The following is an 18297-nucleotide window of genomic DNA, read 5'->3' on the forward strand; positions in this document are numbered from 1 at the left end:
AAGTTAAACAAAAAGTAGGATCCTCCTATCATCAACCTGGTTCCATGTCTATCTGATTTAATAACTTTGCATTAAGAATTTAATTTATTGGCATTTATATTCACAGGTGCAGAGTCAAGTGGAGACATGGATATTCTCCTCACCCATCCTAGTTTCACTTCTGAGTCAGCTAAACAGGTATCTAAGTCCATCAATTATGTTTAGTCAGTTTCTCATAGCAGTACACTTGCATTTTTATGTTTGTTGACATTTGAGTAGTTATAAACATATAAAAATAAGCAAGATATGCATTTGAGAGTTTTTGTTCTGTGACAAGGTAATTATTATACCTTTTTCCCTAACAAGCTATGCAAAGAACAATTGAACTTTGAGAGGAATTGGTTTTAGTAAAGTATTTCCATTACTGATTGACTATGTGTCAAGATTTAGTACTAAATATTATAGTTACTTTTTCAAGAAAGGAGGATTTTTCAGTTAAAACAAAATCGATATAAATGAAAATACAGATGACATAAGTCTGGAAGAGGTCTGGCTAACACACTGAAATACAGGATCCATAATGATCTTAACAATCTAGAACATTGGTCTGAATTTAGTGAGAACAAGGGATAAATGTAAAGTTCTATATTTGAATTCAAGAAATCAACTTCATAATATAGGGAAAATCTAGTTACACAGCAGTTTTAAAAAGATCTAGGTGGGAGTAGCTAGGTTGCTCAATGGATTAAGAGCCAGCCCCAGAGATAAGAGGTCTTGGGTTCAAATGTGACCTCAGACACCTCCTAGCTGCATGACCCTGGGCAAGTCACTTAACCCCCATTGCCTGACCCTTACTGCTCTTCTGCCTTGGAACCAGTACACAGTATTGATTCTAAGATAGAAGGTAAGGGTTTAAAATTTTTTTTTTTAATTTAAAAAGAGGTATTTTAGTAGACGGTGACATTGAGATAGATTCCCTTCCAACTCTGAATTATGTGATTCTGCAAAAAAATGCCATTAACCTTCAGAAGAGGTTCAAATATATCAAATTTATTTTAGGAAATGTGTGCTTTAAATATCACCTAGTTTATTAATATGATTTATTCAAATAAAATATTAATGAATTATGCATGCTTCCTGGTTTGATGATTTTAATGAGCTACTATCTTTTCTTAAATATATAAATATATATATATATTTTTTTTTGTTTACTTATATCAGTTTTTGCTGGAGAAAAAAGTGCTTAATGAAAAAAATAATACCATGAGTTCTTTCCTACGTCTTCAGAAAATTGATTTTTTAAATTCCTCTTCATTAACTTATAACCTTTTCTTTTCTTCTTATTTGTTTCACTAATTTTGGTCCTGCAGCCCAAGCTATTGCATCAAGTTGTTGAACAACTACAGAAAGTCCACTTCATCACAGATACTTTGTCAAAAGGGGACACAAAGTTTATGGTGAGGTTTGGGGTTTTTTTTGAGTAGTACAATTGAAAAAACCTTGGAGACTTCTCATTAACCTTCCCAGTAACCAGCCAGATTGGTTGCAGGTCCAAATTCATTGAGATTTAAGTATTACAATAAATAAAACTGGTATTTATAGCAGATTAAGGAAAACTTGATTTAAACATTTGCTAGAAATTTCCCTCTTGTGACTGGTCTTTATTGTTGAAGTAAATAAAGGAAATTTAGCAATGCTTCTTAATGCAACTGCCATTTTAAAAATTACGAAGATGACTTAGATACAAGATTGTTACCATTAAAGTAAATTTATTACTAAAATTATTTGTTTAAGGCTTACTTTTACACTTCATCATAATATGAAAGTGACCCTGAGTTATTGAAAACTAGATAAGCATATATAATCTCTGGCAGGTTCTGTGAAACTGGAAAAGCTTTCAGTATGGACCCAGTAATAAATTGCATGTCTTGTGTCCAAGAACAAATCTAGCAAGTTCAGAAAGGTTCTTCCAGAGTTGACTGCAAAGTGATTAATTTTTTGACTGCAACAGCTCTCAGTCCATCTGCCTGCTAAGTTATAGTGAGTTAAATATCTGTGTCAGCATAAGTACCTATTCTAGTGAAATTGCAGCATTCCTAAAATTCACAGCTAACTTGAAATTTCTGGCAGACCATTTCCATCATCAAGACTAGAAGTAATCTTAAAAATTATTAGTTTATTAGAGCAATATAGAGGAGAAAAGGAATAGGAGGCATTCAAGAAGATGAATGAGGGACAAGATAGGGAATACAAAAGAGGCATGATTAGAGAAGGAAATAGGACACTGTTACAGGAGTTTTTTAATAATAAAATGAAGTCTGATCAGTCATCATAATCCCTCCATCTTCCTAGAAGCTTAGGGGATAAAGATGCAAGAAGAAATAACTGCATATGGATTAAAGCTAGATTATTAAACAATTCTTCAGAAATACCAGCGGAAAGGCTTCTTCATAAATTTAGAAAATCCTTTTCCTTTTGGCTCATTAATGTTTGTAATTATATCCTTCTAGCCTCTATTTAGGAGTATAAAACTTCTAGACTGAATTCCATTTCTTTCTTAAATTAATTTGCCCCATAATAAATAGAGTAAGAACTTTGTCATCTAGGGATATCATACACAGACAACCACCCCTACCTTTGTAAAAACCCCTCATGAATAATGAATTAACTACACTATGCAATTACTTAGCTATTATAGTTAAATTTTCAGACTCTACTCTGAATGACATAACCACAGATCAGAGCATAGAAAATTATATCCGGGGCTGTTGCAGTTGGCTAAATAATATAATAATTGTTAAGTCATTTATATATTACATCTCATTTTAAAGGAGCTTCATATAGAACCATTTTTTCAAAAGGAAACAGTTATAAAAGGGGAAAGATGCTACTTTTAAATAGAGTAACTCAGATCAGGTATAACATTAGGAAACTGTAAGACTTTTATGATCCACAAGATAGGAGGCACTTGACTTTCACAGATATATATTAACTTATTAGTCTCTGTAACTCATAGAGACCCGTGTTTGATACTGTTGTGTAGAGGACCAAAGCCAGTGTTCATTTTCATTATACTATACCAGCAATCTCATAATTGCCATATCTAAAGTCTATTTCTCACTCCTTCTCCTCTTTGACCTTTTTGTAGTTCTTGACACTCTTGTTCACATCCTCCCACTAGATACACTCTCCATGTTTTGTCATGGTCCTTTTTTGATTCTTTTATCTGACTGGCTGACCTCTCCTCAGCCTCCTTTGCTGGCTCTTTACCCATGTCATACCTACTAACTGTAGAGGTCTCTCAAAGCTCTCCCCTAAGTCATCTTTTTCTTTTTCATCTGTACTATCTGACTTAGTGTTTTTGTCAGTTCCTGGAGTCAATTATCTCTACACAGATGATTCCCAAATCTATATATTCAGCCCTATGCTCTTTCCTGAACTCCATTCCCACATCATCAACTGCCTTTTGGACATCTCAATCTGGATATTACATAGATATCTCAAATTCAACATGTGTAAAACAGAACTCATTATCTTTTCCTCAAAACAAATCTCTTTTCAAGTATGATGAAGGCCATTACTATCCTCCAGTAATCCAGGCTCTAACCTCAACTCCTCACTCTGACTCACTCCATATATCCACTCTCTTGACAAATCTTGCCATTTTCTGTCTATACAACATTTGTATATATCCCCTTTTTACCACTCTCAGCAACCACCAGAGTTCATGCTCTCCTCACCTCAATTTGGAGTGTTGCAGTTGACTTCTATTTTTTTATTTCCATATTGTTCATTTTTGTAAGAGAATAATCGTATAAAACCAAAACCTCAAAACATAAACCCATAAGTGAAAAATTGTATGCTTTGATCCAAATTCCAACTCCGACACAGTTCTTTTTCTGGAGATGGATAGCATTCTTTGTCATAAGTACCTTAGAATTATCCTGGATCATTGTATTGCTGTGAGTAGCTAAGTATCACAGTTGATCATCCCACAATATTGCTATTACTGTGTACAATGTTTTCCTGGTTCTCCTTAGTTCACTCTGCATCAGTTCACATAAGTCTTTCCAGCTCTTTCTGAAATCATCTTGTTCATCATTCCTTATATACAGCATACTAGTGTTCCATCACCATCATATACCACAATTTGTTCAGCCATTCCCTGATTGATAGATATCCCTTTAATTTCCAATTCTTTGCCATCACAAAAAGAGCAGCTATAAATATTTTTGTATGAGTAGGTTCTTTCCCTTTTTTTGATCTCTTTGGGATATAGACCTAGTAGTGGTATTACCGGATCAAAGGATATACATTCTTTTATAGCCTTTTGGGCATGATTCCAAATTGCCCTCCAGAATGATTTGAATACTCACAACTCCAGCAATGCATCATTGTCCTAGTTTTGCCACATCTCCTCCAACATTTATCATTTTCTTTTACCAACATAATGGCCAATCTGATAGATGTGAAATGGTACCTCAGAGTTGTTTAAATTTGCATTTCTCTATAATCAAGAAGGATTTAGAACAATTTTTCATATGATTATTGATAGCTTTGATTTATTCATCTGAAAACTGCTTAGTCCTATCCTTTGACAATTTGTCAATTGGTGAATAACTTGTATTCTTAAAATGTTTATTTAGTTCTTTATATATTTGGAAATGAGACCTTTCTCAGAGAAATTTGTTATAAAATTTTTTGCCCAGTTTCTTGTTTCCCTTCTAATCTTAGTTGCATTGGTTTTGTTTGTACAAAACCTTTTTAATCAAAATTATTCCTTCTACATATTGTAATGTTCTCTATCTCTTTTTTTTATCATAAATTCTTCCCTTTTTCAGATCTTGATGGATCTGACAGGTAAATTTCTCTGTACCCTTAATTTATTCATATCACCCTTTATATATAAATTATATACCCATTTTGACCTTATATTGGTTTAGGGAGTGAGTTATTGATCTATAACTAATTTTTTGCTATACTGTTTTCCAGTTTTCCAAGCAGATTTTGTCAAATAGTGAATTCTTATCACAAAAACTGGGATCTTTTAAGTTTATCAGACTCTGGATTACTAAGATAATTTACCCTTAATCTATTGTATTGATCCATCCTTCTATTTCTTAGCTAGTACCAGATTGTTTTGATGATTATATGCAGTTGATTTCTAATTGATCTCCCACCTTTTAAGGCTCTCCCCATTCTAATCTATACAGCATAAGTGATTTTCCTAAAATATAGGTCTGCCTATGTGGCTCCTTGTTATTTCCAAAGGTCATTTAAAGTTTTTAACAACTTGGCTCCTTCCTCTTTTCCAGTTTTATATTTTACTCATCCTCACACCTTCTTTGATCCCTTTCCTTTGACCTACTTGCTGTTCCCTGTACACAGCACTCCTGTCTTCCATCTCAGTGCCTTTGCACTGCCTCTTCCCCATGCCTGGAATACTTATACTCCTCCCCTCAGTCTCTGGAAACTTCTTTGGCTTACTTAAAGACTTAGTTCAAATCCTATAGTCTTCAGGTGGCCTTTTCCTGACCCCCTAGTTCTAGTGCTTTTAACCCTTTGAGATTACTTACCTCCAGTCTGCTCTCTAAATTTTTATGCATCCCATTGTCTCCTCCTTGAGAATGTGAGTTCCTTGAGGTTAGGACCATTTTTTGCCTTTCTTTGTGCCCCCTTAGCTTAGGACAGTGCTTGGAACATATATGTGCTTAATAAATGTTTGTTGACTGATTAAATGTTTGAGAATGGACTGTAAAACAGAGAAAAGCTGCTGAGGAAAACACTGAAGAATGAAAAACAAGAAGTGAGAATGAAATCATAGGAGTAAAATGGAAAGAATGACTACCAAGGTGTAGGAATAGATGGTAAAACAATAGAAGAGATGATTTAGGATTCCCTAGATACAAGTGACTACCTAGCTTTAAATAAATTTAAATTTAAAAGGTAGAATTAAACTATCAAAGTCTTATCATAAAGACCATTCCCTGACTTCTTAATACTCTAACATATAGACTGGCAATCTTGAACTTTTTCTGATCTCCTACAACAAAGTAACTTAACATTGTTTCTAAATGTCTCTTAAGGTGTGAGCATCTAGGTTGTGTTAGGATTATCTTCAGAATGTGATATAGTTTTTTTAAGTCCTGCTAACAGTAGTAAATCAGTCTTTAAAAAAGCGGGCAATTCTAGATCTTTTTGTTTTTTGTCTAGATCTGTTTGTTTAATCACCCTAGTAATTGAGCTGTTCCTTCTAGACATATCATTTAGAAGAAAAAAATTAGATTTTCTCCTTTTAAATGCCTATTAATTTTAACTATAATAGGAATCAGTTAAACTGTAGTATTAAGTGTGAGCTTGGCATCAAATAATTTCTATATAATAGGGTGGCAAGAATTCCAAGGACAATAGAAGGTACCTAGAATCCCCTGAGGAAATGAAAGAGGTTTTATTTCAAACACTCTACATGAATCCATCCAATTGAAATGCCAAACAGAACTAATCCATTCTATCCAGCAAGGAATTTACAATAATACACAGAAATTCTTTAACACTAGCTCTCCAGCAAAGTGCAGGAAATCAAATTAGCCTTGAGGAAAGGAGTAAAACCATTAGATAAAATCCTTTTACTAACTTGACAAACAGCAAGATCTTTGCTCCAGGAACAAAAACAGTCATATCCGTAAGGTATTACCGTATGGTAATTCCAAATGGAAATAATTTCTGATCCAGTTGAGGAAAGAAGTTGAGTTGAAACTTGTTAGTGCCTCAGGAAGATGAGCTTCTTGTTGTGAAGTTAACCTAATGTTTTATTAATCTCTAGCCACTGGCCCTTTATATATGAGAAAGAAAATCTTTACCACAGTCTCCCAAATGAAGAAAATCTAGTCTTTTGGGACTCAATAAATTATAACAGTTTAGACCAAATTCTACCCCTGAGGTTTTAGGGTTGGGTTTTTTTTTTTTTAATCATGAAAAATAGAGGAATGATTGAAAAAGCATGTATTAGTGTTTAGTATGTGCAGAGCACTGTACTGTAAGTGCTTGGAATATAAACAGAAAGTTTATAAGATTTTTCTCAAGGGGCTAGCATACTAATAGCAGAGACAATACATATAGCACTTTTCAGCTTCAAAGTAAGATGGAAAGATCCCATAGGATGTAACAGCAAAGCAAATGATAATTCATTATCTTTAATGTTAGTTCTACCAATAAAATCCAATCAGTTATATCGTTTAATAGTGCCCAATCCTTGATGTCAAGGATTTGGGGGGCTCTTTAGTAGTTTTTTGTGGCTGAAATTCCTGAAGAAGCAATTGCCAGGCCACATCTTCATGGGAATTGCTAACTCAGTAGGCTAAGGTAAAAGCAAGAGCAGAAGACTAGGAGCCTGGCACTCCCAGGGCTCTTGGATTTACCTGTCTCAGTAGTTGGTCATCCATTGATATTGGTGTCAAGGAAGGTAGATCCCTTCTCTGCAAAGGTTTGTCCTCTTAATGATGGTTATGGGGCATGAGCTGGAAGCAGGCCTGTTGTGGTCTAGAGATCACTGCTATTTCCAAGGTTTTTTTGGTTTCAGAATCCTGGGCTTTCTCCATCTAGATTTCAGGAGAAATCATAAGCTGCCTCCTATCTCTCCCTTAAGAGTTCCTTGCTATTTCAGCTAGGCTGCTTTGCTTTCAGTTTGGTAGGGACAGTTGATCCTTTCGCTGTAGGAGTCGCTTGCCCTTCCCCTAGATCAGTGATGGCAAAGCTTTTAGAGACCAAGTGCCCAAACTGGCACATGTGAGCTGCCCCCTTACCCCAGACAGGGGAGGAAGGAAGTACACCCATTGAGCTACTGGGCTAAGGGATGGGTGATGAGAGAAATGCCCTAAGGCATGCGTGGAGAGAGGGAGGAGTGCTGCCCCCTCCAGCACATGTGCCATAGAGCCCTAAATGATGGCTATGAGAGTTGAACTAGTAGCAGGACTAGATGTCTGGGAAGCACTATTCTTTCTTTTTTTTTTTACCTTCTGCTCAATTTTTTGGAAATGACATAGAATTCATCTCATTGTATAAATTTCTGTTTAGTGGGAGACACTGGGAGCTCATACATGTAAAGTAATAAAATATAGTACTATTTATCACCAGAATAGCCCTTTGTGGAATTATAATTGAAATGAATGCTTTCAGCATTAATCTGTGTATATACTCATTCATATTGTTTTAGCATATTGAAATATTGGAAGTCCACTTATTATTACACTTTCTACTTCAAAGAAACTAATATTTCACTCTATGTGATACATCAGTATCACTTCTCTTGTGTTTTCTTTGGGGTGGAATGGATTTTTAAATTTGTGGAGTAGAGTTAAATATATAGTTTGACTAATGGGCTCTTTTCCAGAATGAGAAAAACAAGAAGGAAAGTCCCATTCTCTGTCCTGGTCAGATAGCATCTGGAGTATTATGTTCAGTTCTGGATGACATGTTTTAGGGAAGAAATTTGATAAAATGGAGTATATCCAGCAGAGGTTTACCAGGCTGGTAAAGGGCCTTATTTTCTAAAAATATGAACATTAGTTTAAGGAATTAGGAATATTTAGCCTAAGGAGGAAAGGTCTTAGGGGAGCATGATAGCAATCTTTAATTTTGTGAAGGATAGTCACATGAAAGTCACATGCCCCAGAGGACTGGTGAGGTGCAAAGCACAGAGAGATAGAGTTCTAGGCTTGGAGTCTGGAGATCTTGGGCTTAAGTCATGAATAGTTCCATGACTCAGCTTTCTCATCTGTGAAATGGAGTTAATAATACCTAAAGCACCCAAAACTAAGAGTTGTGAGGCTCAATGTGTAAAGAAAGAACTTCACACAATTTTAAGTGCTATATAAAGAGTCACAGGAAAAGTCAGGACAAGATCTAGAAACAAGGATTATTAATAATAATAGCAGCCTATAATATTTCCTGGAGGTAGGTATTATTACATTTTACAGTTGAGAAAATTGAAGCAAAGGTTAAGTGACTGGCCCAGAGTCACACAGCCTGACTCCAAACCTGGGGCTCTATCCTTTGAACTACCTATCTGCCTACTCCATATTGTCTAGAATAGAATATGTAAAGAGGAATACTATGTAAAAGATTAAAAAGAAAGATTGGAACCACATTTGGGGAAGTCTTAAATATAAACTTAAGAGAATTATATTTTGTTAATGAAGTAATGGCACGCACCTGGAGATTTTTCAGTGGTTGGGACTCATTGAAAAGTTAATAATTTAAAAGACTGATAAGACAAACAAAGGGTTTTGATTTAAAACTTGAGCTTTCAAAAGTATAGACTTAAACATCTGCATTTTTAAAAAATATATGATTGGGGGCAGCTGGGTGGCTCAGTGGATTGAGAGCCAGGCCTAGAGACGGGAGGGCCTAGGTTCAAATCCAGCCTCAGCCACTTCCTAGCTGTGTGACCCTGGGCAAGTCACTTGACCCCCATTGCCTAGCCCTTACCACTCACTCTTCTGCCTTGAAACCAATATAGCAGTTTTGATTCTAAGGCGGGAAGTAAGGGTTTAAATATATATATGATTAAAAGTAAACATTAAGTTTTTAGAAATTCTCTTTTCTATTCTTTAACATTTTTTTGCTTTATTTTTAGGGTGTTTGTCAGCTGTCAAGTGAGGATGATGAAGATCCATATCCATACAGAAGAATTGATATCAGGTCTTGTACACAATATGTCTTTAACCTACTTAAGAAATGTTTCATCTTTGTTTCCCTTTCTTATCCAATTCCCTTCTAGAAATTAGACAAACCCTGGAGTTTGTCTTCATTCATACTAGGCTTGTTTTTAGTAAAATGACAATTTTCAAGAGGTCATCTATTCCTTCTGCAGATGTTATTTAATATGAGAAGGTCTTTAAAGAAATCTGATTCTAAATTCTGACTTTGGTCATTAAACAAATATTCTGTTCTTTGCAAAGAAGCTATATATTATAATGGGTTATAAATCTTACCTCTTTTCTTAGTTCCTTAAAAGATTTATGTGTTCAAGGTGTAGCCTACTGGAGCAAAACATTCAAGAATGTTACCATTTCACTCTTGCTTTACCCATTGCCTCTTGGCATCCTGCAGTGAATTTCCTTAGCCCTAGCATGGGTATATTTGAGTCCAGATCAACAAAATTGCAGTTTCATGGCACTATTTTCCTCAAACTATCTGGCCACCTAGGCAAGCAGAGTATTTTGAATCCTTAGTATCAATAGACTGACTAGAGTTCCATCCATCCTTGAATCCTTCCTGTGCCATGATGGGCAAGTTATTTCCTCTCTGGAAGTCTCTGCTTCCTTAGCCCTAACATAGATATGATAGGCATGTCTGTCCTACCTGCCTACCTCAGAGGGCCATTAGAGCACTGTCAGGTCTTAAAGCACCACCTACATATGATGTTTTTATCATTAGCAACTTTTTTCAGGTGTTTGTTTTTTCCTTCAATGATCCCTTTAAAAATTCTCATCTATACCACATTAAATAAAACATTTTGCCCATTTTTTCTGTATTTTTAGATTGATTCCCAAGGATCAGTATTATTGTGGTGTTCTCTACTTTACTGGCAGCGATATTTTCAATAAGAATATGAGGGCCCATGCCCTAGAAATGGGCTTTACAATCAATGAGTATACGATCCGGCCTTTGGGAGTCACTGGTGAGTATTTAGTCTTCTGTCAGCAGTGAAAAATGGGCATTTTCAATGAAGAAAGGCATTTACAGAGAAATTTTACTCTTAGCAAATTTGACCTGTTAGTAAACTTTCTAATAAATGTGCTCAAATAAATCATTTTAGCAAGGCTCTGTATCAGTGACTTAGAGGCAGTCCTCAATATTCAGGTCCCAGGAAACATTCCCATGCCCATCAAAGCATAATGCCTGTTAAGGTAACCTAACACTTGCAAGTTAACTACTTTTTTCCTGTCAACTTAACAAGCATTTATTAGGAACCTAATCTGCAAGGCACAATGGATGTAGAGGTATAAACAGTAAAAGTAAACTAGTCCTGTTTTTCAGGAGTCCTCCAAGAGCTTACATTCTAATAAGAAATTGGACACAAGTGAATACAAGAAAATCTGAAAAAGAGAAAAGCACTTGGGACTAGGAAGTCAGGCACCTTACCTGAATGTTAAAGGAAAGAAAGCATTTTCAGAGAGAGTTGTGAAGACACAGTGCATTGATAGCATGGGTGTCCGGGTTAAGCTGTGCGTGAAATGTGGAGTGCTGGGAACAGCAAGTGGGCCAGTTTGACTTGAATGTAGACTGTGTGAAATAAGCCTGGAACTTTAAGTGGGAAGGGCTTTCAAGCCCAGCTGAGGAGCTTTTTACATTTTGGCTTCAGGCAATAGAAAAGCCCCTGAAGATCAAATAAGGGAGTGATGAGGTCAGACCTGTGTCTTGGGAATATTAATTTGGCCGCTGTATATTATTAAGTGGCTTAAGACAAGAGGCTCTTGAAGTTTCAGATAAAGAGGTAACAAGGGAGGGACTCAACAAAGGTTGTGGCTGTGCAAGTGAAGATAAGAAGACAGATGAGAGAGAGAGAAATCGGCAGGCATATACTTATGTGCCAGGCACTGGGCATACAAAATGCAAGAAATAAAACCGTTTCTACTACTCTCAGGATGCTAACATCCTAACATCTCATTACTTGGCAACTAACTGAATTGATATGTGGAATAAATAAAATTGATGAGCTGAACATGTCTTCGAAATTGTGAACCTAAGTGACAGGTGCCCCCAACAGAAACAGGAGGAGGAGCAGGTTTGGGGGAAGACAATAAATTCTGTTTTGAGTTTGAGATGTCAGCTAGGCAACAAAACCCAGCAAACAATTAGTAATAAAAGGAGAGAAGCCCATTTTTATTACTGTAAAGATTTTTTTTCTAATTCACAGAACAGCTCTTACATACCAAATTAACCTTCAAATTAAGTGTCAAGGAAGCCCAAATAGAAGGTGTTGCCTATCCTTCAAAGGACATTAATTAGTTCATGGCAATAAGATATATATGACCTGATGTAGTGTAAAGTAAGTGGAACCAGGAAAACAAAATCCATGGTAATCACAGTGCAAATGAAAAAGGTAGAAAACTAAAACTATAATTATAATGCCTAAGCCTATCCAATAGATATGTCCAACAGATTATTTGAGAAAATGCTCTTCCTTCCCCTTATTGCAGCTCTTGTGAGGAAGACTCTGAGTATGAAATATTGTATATACTATCAGATATATTTGATAGGTTGATTTTATTGACTGCTTTCATGGTTGGGGAGAGGAGGGATGTATTTGGAAATTATAGTGATATAAAAATAAAAAATTAATAGAAACTAATTTTTTTTTACCATTGTCCATATCTATTTTGTTAATTTGCCTTATTATATAATTCCACATTTCTTTCTGGAAAGAAAAAAGCTTATAATATTTTATGTGTATATATGCATATGTATAAACATGTAGATAGGGCTATTTATAAAAATGGATTTTGTGACTAAACATTTAAGTTAAGTCTAAGTTCATAGTAGCTACAATGAAGGTCCAATAGGAAGATAAATCAGTGCCATTGAAAAGTCTCCATACTATGGCTGAAGAGACCAAAGGTTCCATTTGTGGCATGGATATGTACCTAACAGAATTCCTTAAAAACCCAGGCAGAGAAGAGATGTCTATCTCTGCTGCATCACCTTTTCTTTTCCTTTGAAGAATGGTCCCCTCACAACTCATAGTTCTGAAGCCATAAGAATAAAACTCTAGATCTAGTCTTTAGAAATCTTTTTTCCTCCCTCCCCATTTTATAGGAGTTGCTGGAGAACCCCTTCCAGTGGACAGTGAGAAAGACATCTTTGACTATATCCAGTGGAAATACCGAGAACCCAAGGACAGAAGCGAGTGATGTCTTGACAGTACCAAGAACCACCACACAGCAATCTTTATTTCTTGAACTTTACTTCTGTGAGGGTCTTTACTGTTTATAAATGATAGCTTCTTCTTCACTCTTTAGCCTTGTAATCATTAAAATGTCCAGCACAATAAAGTTGTATTATTCTTATTTATTAACAAATAGGTCAATTTAAATATGTGCATTTTATTCATGTTTATTTTTTATTTATTAAGTATTTAAGACAAATGTCATAAAGAGAGAGAAAGAACCCCAATTAGGCTACAGATTTGCCACTTTTTACCCCACTTAAAAAGGATTTCTCAGTGCTTTTTCCTAGGCCCCAATTGTACTTCCACCAGATACGTTGTGCGTAGGCTTCAGGGGAAAAAATGGCTTATTTGTCTAGAAATTAGATTTTCATAAATCCATTTCACTCCTCTATTGATCCAATATTTTATTTGGGACTAATACTTATAACTTAAACAGCTGCAATTTCCCTTGAAAAGGAACTAGCAATTATAAGTTTGTTTCTAAATCAAAAATAGTTCATTTGCTTATGTTTTACAAGGATTAAGCTATGTCTTCCCTTTTTCTTGGCCTTATATTCAAGTGTTATGAATAAATATCATAAGTACAAACGGCAGGTTTTTAGAAGTGAAATGTGTATTTCCAGTTCTAGAATTCCTTGGGAGTTATAGTTCCATTACACATAAAAATAAGTCATCTGCTTAGTAAAACCTTTTTTCTAATACTGCATTTAATTTAAACTATCAAATAGTTTCACCTATGCATGATGATATGGCATTTGTGCCTTAACGGATGAGAAATCAGTATCAAAACAGCAGTTATTTGGTTTACCAATATATACAGGAACTATTTTCACTGTTAGTCTGCAGGAATTAATAATCTTGCCTTTGGACTCCTTCACTTTTCTTCCGTATCTGTCGAGAAACCACTTAAAGGTTTGTTATTCATTGAGTCACTAATTTAAAACTACATTTTCTTTGTTTTCAGGGACCTCAGTTTTCATATACATTGAAGAACATAGATAGGCAAAGAATCTGCTCCTTTTCCACCATGGTTTACAGTAGTTATTCCAAAGTATCACAGTTAGTCTAGCTTTAAATTACTTCAAATGGTGCGTGATCCTATTACAAGAAATGTCTATATTAAAGGCTTTAGGAATCAGTTTTTTTGTGTTTCCACAAGATTATTCTGAAGTATTTGGAGACTAGATTTTCTGGCAGACTCTTAAACGAGAGTGTTGTCGAGACCCAGTACTTTGACTTCGGCAAAACAGTCCAGGACCACAGTCACAGCGCTGGAAAATTTCTGGAGCTTGAGTACCATCTTTATGGCCACGTCTAGAACAAACTTGCCCCTCCAGGAGGACTGGCTTGCAAATTTTTGTCCAAAAATGACGAGCACAGCAAAGTCCAGGATTGCAGTCAAAAGTTCGTAGACAACTTTCTCCTTCTTGCCCTGTAGGAAAAATCAAGATAGATTTTTAATAGTACCACACCCATGTCAATGGAAGGCCTAGAAAGCCAGGAATGAAAAATGGAGAGTGCTAAAGTTGTAAAGGACGGAGGGACTGCAGTGCTACCTGTCAGGTCTAGAATGATTAAGCTGCCTTTTTATTCAGGGCATTATAACTTAAATGGCTTAATGAATTACATAGCTTAGCATTCTGTTAGGTGTTTTTGCATTTTTTTTAATTAAGCCCTTACCTTCTTAGAACCAATGCAATGGGGGTTAAGTGACTTGCCCAGGGTCACACAGCTAGAAAGTATCTGAGGCCAGATCTGAACCCAGGACCTCCCATCTGGGCCTGACTCTCAATCCACTGAGCCACTCAGCTGCCCCCTTTTTGCAAAATTTTTGAAGAACTATATTTTGCAGTATTTGGTCTGAGTCAAAACATTTTTTTTAAGTTTTATAGATTACTAAAAAACTTTCACTAAGAAACATCTTTAAGGCAGTAATGTCAAAAAGCAAATAGAAACAGCTCCCTGCAGGCTATATTCTGACTCAAAAAAAGACCAATGTTATCTTTTTTATTATTCATTCCCCAATTATTTCCCAATTACATTTTAATCTGATTGCCTTTGCAAGTTTTTCAAGCCACAATTTTAACATGACTGCTTTAAGTGTATATTTTGGATTAGACTAGGCTACTAAAGTCCCTTCCACCTCTCCAAATCTATGATGCTTTCAAGTTCCCATGGGATTGGGGGCTGGACCAGCATTAAGCTTTCATACCTAAAAATTACATGAAAGTAGTTTTAGTACATGTGATTTTTATGTGTACCATTTTAGAGGGAAAAACATTCTAATGGCGTTATCTCACAATTCTGTGGGACAGTTTAGGAGCTTCTAATAATAGATGTTATAAACTAAAAGAAAATGAAACCGAAAAATTCGCTTAATTTGGTTAAGGTTTGGTTTTCTACAAATAAAGAGTACAATTCTTTTACTAATGCAGTCTAAGGATCAGGAGATATCAACAGGTGGGTTCTCTTGTCAAGGAGTAATTTGGGATTCGTGTATTCATGTTGTACTGCGCTGATTTCTGCTTTTGAATTTCATGGCTCCTACCCCTTTAGCCCAGATTTGTTCTTTACCCACTATATCCCATAAGGTCGAGCCTGCTGCAAGACTAGATTAGAGAGAATACAGAAAAAAAAAAGTTACTGTATATAGTCTATTGAAGAAGGCAGGTTTTATTTCAACTAGTTCCTTAATCCCAGAAGCCTAGAGGAAAAAAAAAGAAAATTGTTTTACTAAATACTGTGTGATGGTGTTCCCCTTACCTTTACTGCCTTGAGGTTTATTAGTGTTGGGCTTCTTTTTGAGCTTGCTTTCTTGAATTGGATGCTGAGTTGTCCCCTTAGAATCCAGGCCTTCCTGGTCATCATTCCTCTCCAGGATTGGGGTCGTCTCTTCAACGAGTGTACAGACATCTGAGGGACAGTCATTCAAGACTAGTTATAGATTTTGGAGGCAGGCACATGAGCACATCATATTATGTTTTAGCAGCACCTGTGTTTTCTACTTCTATATGCCCATTGTAATGTTTCAGTACCTCAAAAAACCCATGATTTCATCATTGTTCATATGCCCTCCAGTGATGCCGAACATGACTCCAATAGCATTGAACTGCTTTGGCCAAAAAATTGATTGCCTGACAGTTTGTTACATATTTTGTATTGTCCTGGTACAATGCAAGAGACCCAGGGCTGTTTGTTTTATCTCTGTATCCCCACGACGTGGTAGTTATTTTACGAAATGCTTATTAAATTCCTACACACATCTAGACAGTCTACACTTTAATCCACTCCAGGTTGGTAAAGGTTCTATTTGTGGTCCACTGGCATAACCCGCAAGGGCCACTTCTGCACGATGATGAGACACAGAGGATGACTGGTGGAAGATTGTTTTGTATATGTATGTCCTAGACAATTCAAGTCCATCTTGTCCTGAAGAGGAGTGTATGAAGTACACGAACTAATTTTAAGATATAACATTAAATTTCAGATCATTACCTTAAATGACAAATTGTCAACAGTGATACAACTAAGAATAACTCATTAAGCAATGTTTGAGTTAAGAAAGCATAAATTAAAAGTGAAAACTACAAGAAACCTAAACTTTTTAGAGGAGCCCTTATAGTGTTCTTTTATACACGGTCCGTGTACAGTGTCTAAAGGCTATATATACAATTGAATGCACTGCCTTTGCATGGATTCGTGCCTGCTTACCATTGACACAGAGAGTCCCTGGGCAACACATGCCATTACGATGGCATCGTCTCCGCAACCCCCGGCACATTGCACAGACTGGCTTTTCATCTCTGGATCTGAGGCAGAATTTTTTGGTGCCACAGTCTCTGTCATTCAAGCACTGTGAAGAACCCTGTGGAGTCAAAACTACTTCCATCAGATACAAAATACAGACTAAGAAAATCAGTATTTTAAATATCTCAAAGGACTTCGAGTAGAGGAAACCTTAGAGGTTATCTAATCCGCCTTCCTCATTTTTCCTCAGGTACCTGAGCTATAGAGAAGCAAAGCCAGGATAAAATGTATGTGGCTGCACTTTAAAATTCCCTCCAACAAGCGTTTATGCTATACTATGTGCCACCTTCATCCAAGAGGCCATTGGCTTCTTAAGATCCCAGAATGTCATGCAGTTGTCGTATTTGTCTTCACACCATTCCTGGAACTGCCATTTGCTCTCTGTGAACCTTCCTACAAATTTAGTGCTTTGACTTTGCAGCAGGGCTTTCCCATATAGTAAAGGATGCAAGGAACAAAATGAAGTTGTATTAAAATAGCTTTTCTAGAGTGCCCTGTGTTCCGAGAGCCCCAATACACGTCTCAGCATCTCATTGTCCAGGGCCCAGAACATTAGCCTCCCTTTGTGTAGGGAAAAAGACAAATCTCATGGTGTGTAACCGACAAATCGATGCCACAGCTGAGGCCACATAGATTACAGGATTCCCATGGCCTAGGCCAGCGCCCCCTCCCAGATGGGAGGCTCTAAAACCTGCGACTCCACCGGCAAGGCTGAGCCTAAGCGTTTGACCCCAGCACCCACCAAGCTTTACCTTCCGAGGGTCTTGTACTTCGGCAGAACTCTTGATGATGTTAGAATCCAGAACCAAGGCTCCCAGGGGAGAGCACAAGTAGCTTAGTCCCAGCAAGAAAACTACCACCATTCTTCAGGTGTCCAGATCCCAGGCTTTGCTGCTTCTCTGCACGGGGGCTCCTGCAAACTGGTATCAGTTTGCTAAGACTTAAGAATATAAAGCTAAGCCTTGCACAGTTTTTTCTGCACTAGAAGACAATTTCAAGGCTAAGTACGGTGTGTGAAATGTGATGAATGAAACCTGACCAGTAGGCTCCTTCCGGAAGTATTTATAGCCAGATGTGCCCATTTCTCTCATCCCCCCCCCCCACACACACACACACATTTCCTTCCTCTTCAGCCCACACAGGCTTCAACAAATCCCTTCAAATCTGTTTGATCAATAGTTCAAAACAAGGACTCAATAGAGTGAGAGAGGAGGTCGGGCAGCAGCAGCCTCTTCTCCTGGGGCTGAATCCCTCCTAATTATTGCATATCAAAGTGAGTTCAAAGGGCTCGGAGAGGAGCAGGATGTCTGTATCAAAGGCAAACTCTGATAATCACCTGCATTTCCTACCTTCAATAATCCTTTGCAAAAAAAAAGAAAAGAAAGAAAGTCTAAGATCTGTTTTCACAGCTAATTGTGCTCAAAGAAAGAATGATTCATATTGGCCTCTATGCAAGAGAGGATGCCAAAAATTAATGAGTTACAAAATATACTGAGAACCTTTAAACTGCCTCAGATAGTGAAAAAGGTAGAAAACACTTTCTGATTAGCTCTGGGATC

The 18297-nt window shown here is 36.6% G+C and overlaps 2 protein-coding genes across 3 annotated transcripts in view; one reads left to right on the forward strand and one right to left on the reverse strand.

Annotated features, from left to right (window-relative positions):
* The window catches only part of POLB (DNA polymerase beta), a 31852-nt gene extending 18791 nt beyond the window's left edge, over nucleotides 1–13061 (forward strand). The window contains exons 10-14 of one of the 2 annotated variants that reach the window (XM_001373067.4): nucleotides 107–177; nucleotides 1350–1436; nucleotides 9614–9678; nucleotides 10521–10660; nucleotides 12799–13061. In XM_001373067.4, the coding sequence (XP_001373104.1) occupies nucleotides 107–177; nucleotides 1350–1436; nucleotides 9614–9678; nucleotides 10521–10660; nucleotides 12799–12893 (458 nt within the window). In that variant the 3' untranslated portion in view covers nucleotides 12894–13061. The remainder of the gene's footprint in view (nucleotides 1–106; nucleotides 178–1349; nucleotides 1437–9613; nucleotides 9679–10520; nucleotides 10661–12798) is intronic. The other variant, XM_007476397.3, reaches the window with a different exon arrangement.
* A 34-nt stretch (nucleotides 13062–13095) lies between these two features.
* Nucleotides 13096–17762, reverse strand: DKK4 (dickkopf WNT signaling pathway inhibitor 4). Its single transcript, XM_001373079.5, has 4 exons — nucleotides 17491–17762; nucleotides 16643–16796; nucleotides 15695–15844; nucleotides 13096–14363 (listed from the first exon to the last, which is right to left on the reverse strand). The coding sequence occupies exons 1-4, from the start codon at nucleotides 17599–17601 to the stop codon at nucleotides 14113–14115; spliced, it is 666 nt and encodes a 221-aa protein (XP_001373116.2). The 5' UTR covers nucleotides 17602–17762; the 3' UTR covers nucleotides 13096–14112.
* Between the last annotated feature and the right edge of the window lie 535 nt (nucleotides 17763–18297).

This window comes from Monodelphis domestica, chromosome 1, assembly GCF_027887165.1.
Source record: "Monodelphis domestica isolate mMonDom1 chromosome 1, mMonDom1.pri, whole genome shotgun sequence".
NCBI lineage: Eukaryota > Metazoa > Chordata > Mammalia > Didelphimorphia > Didelphidae > Monodelphis > Monodelphis domestica.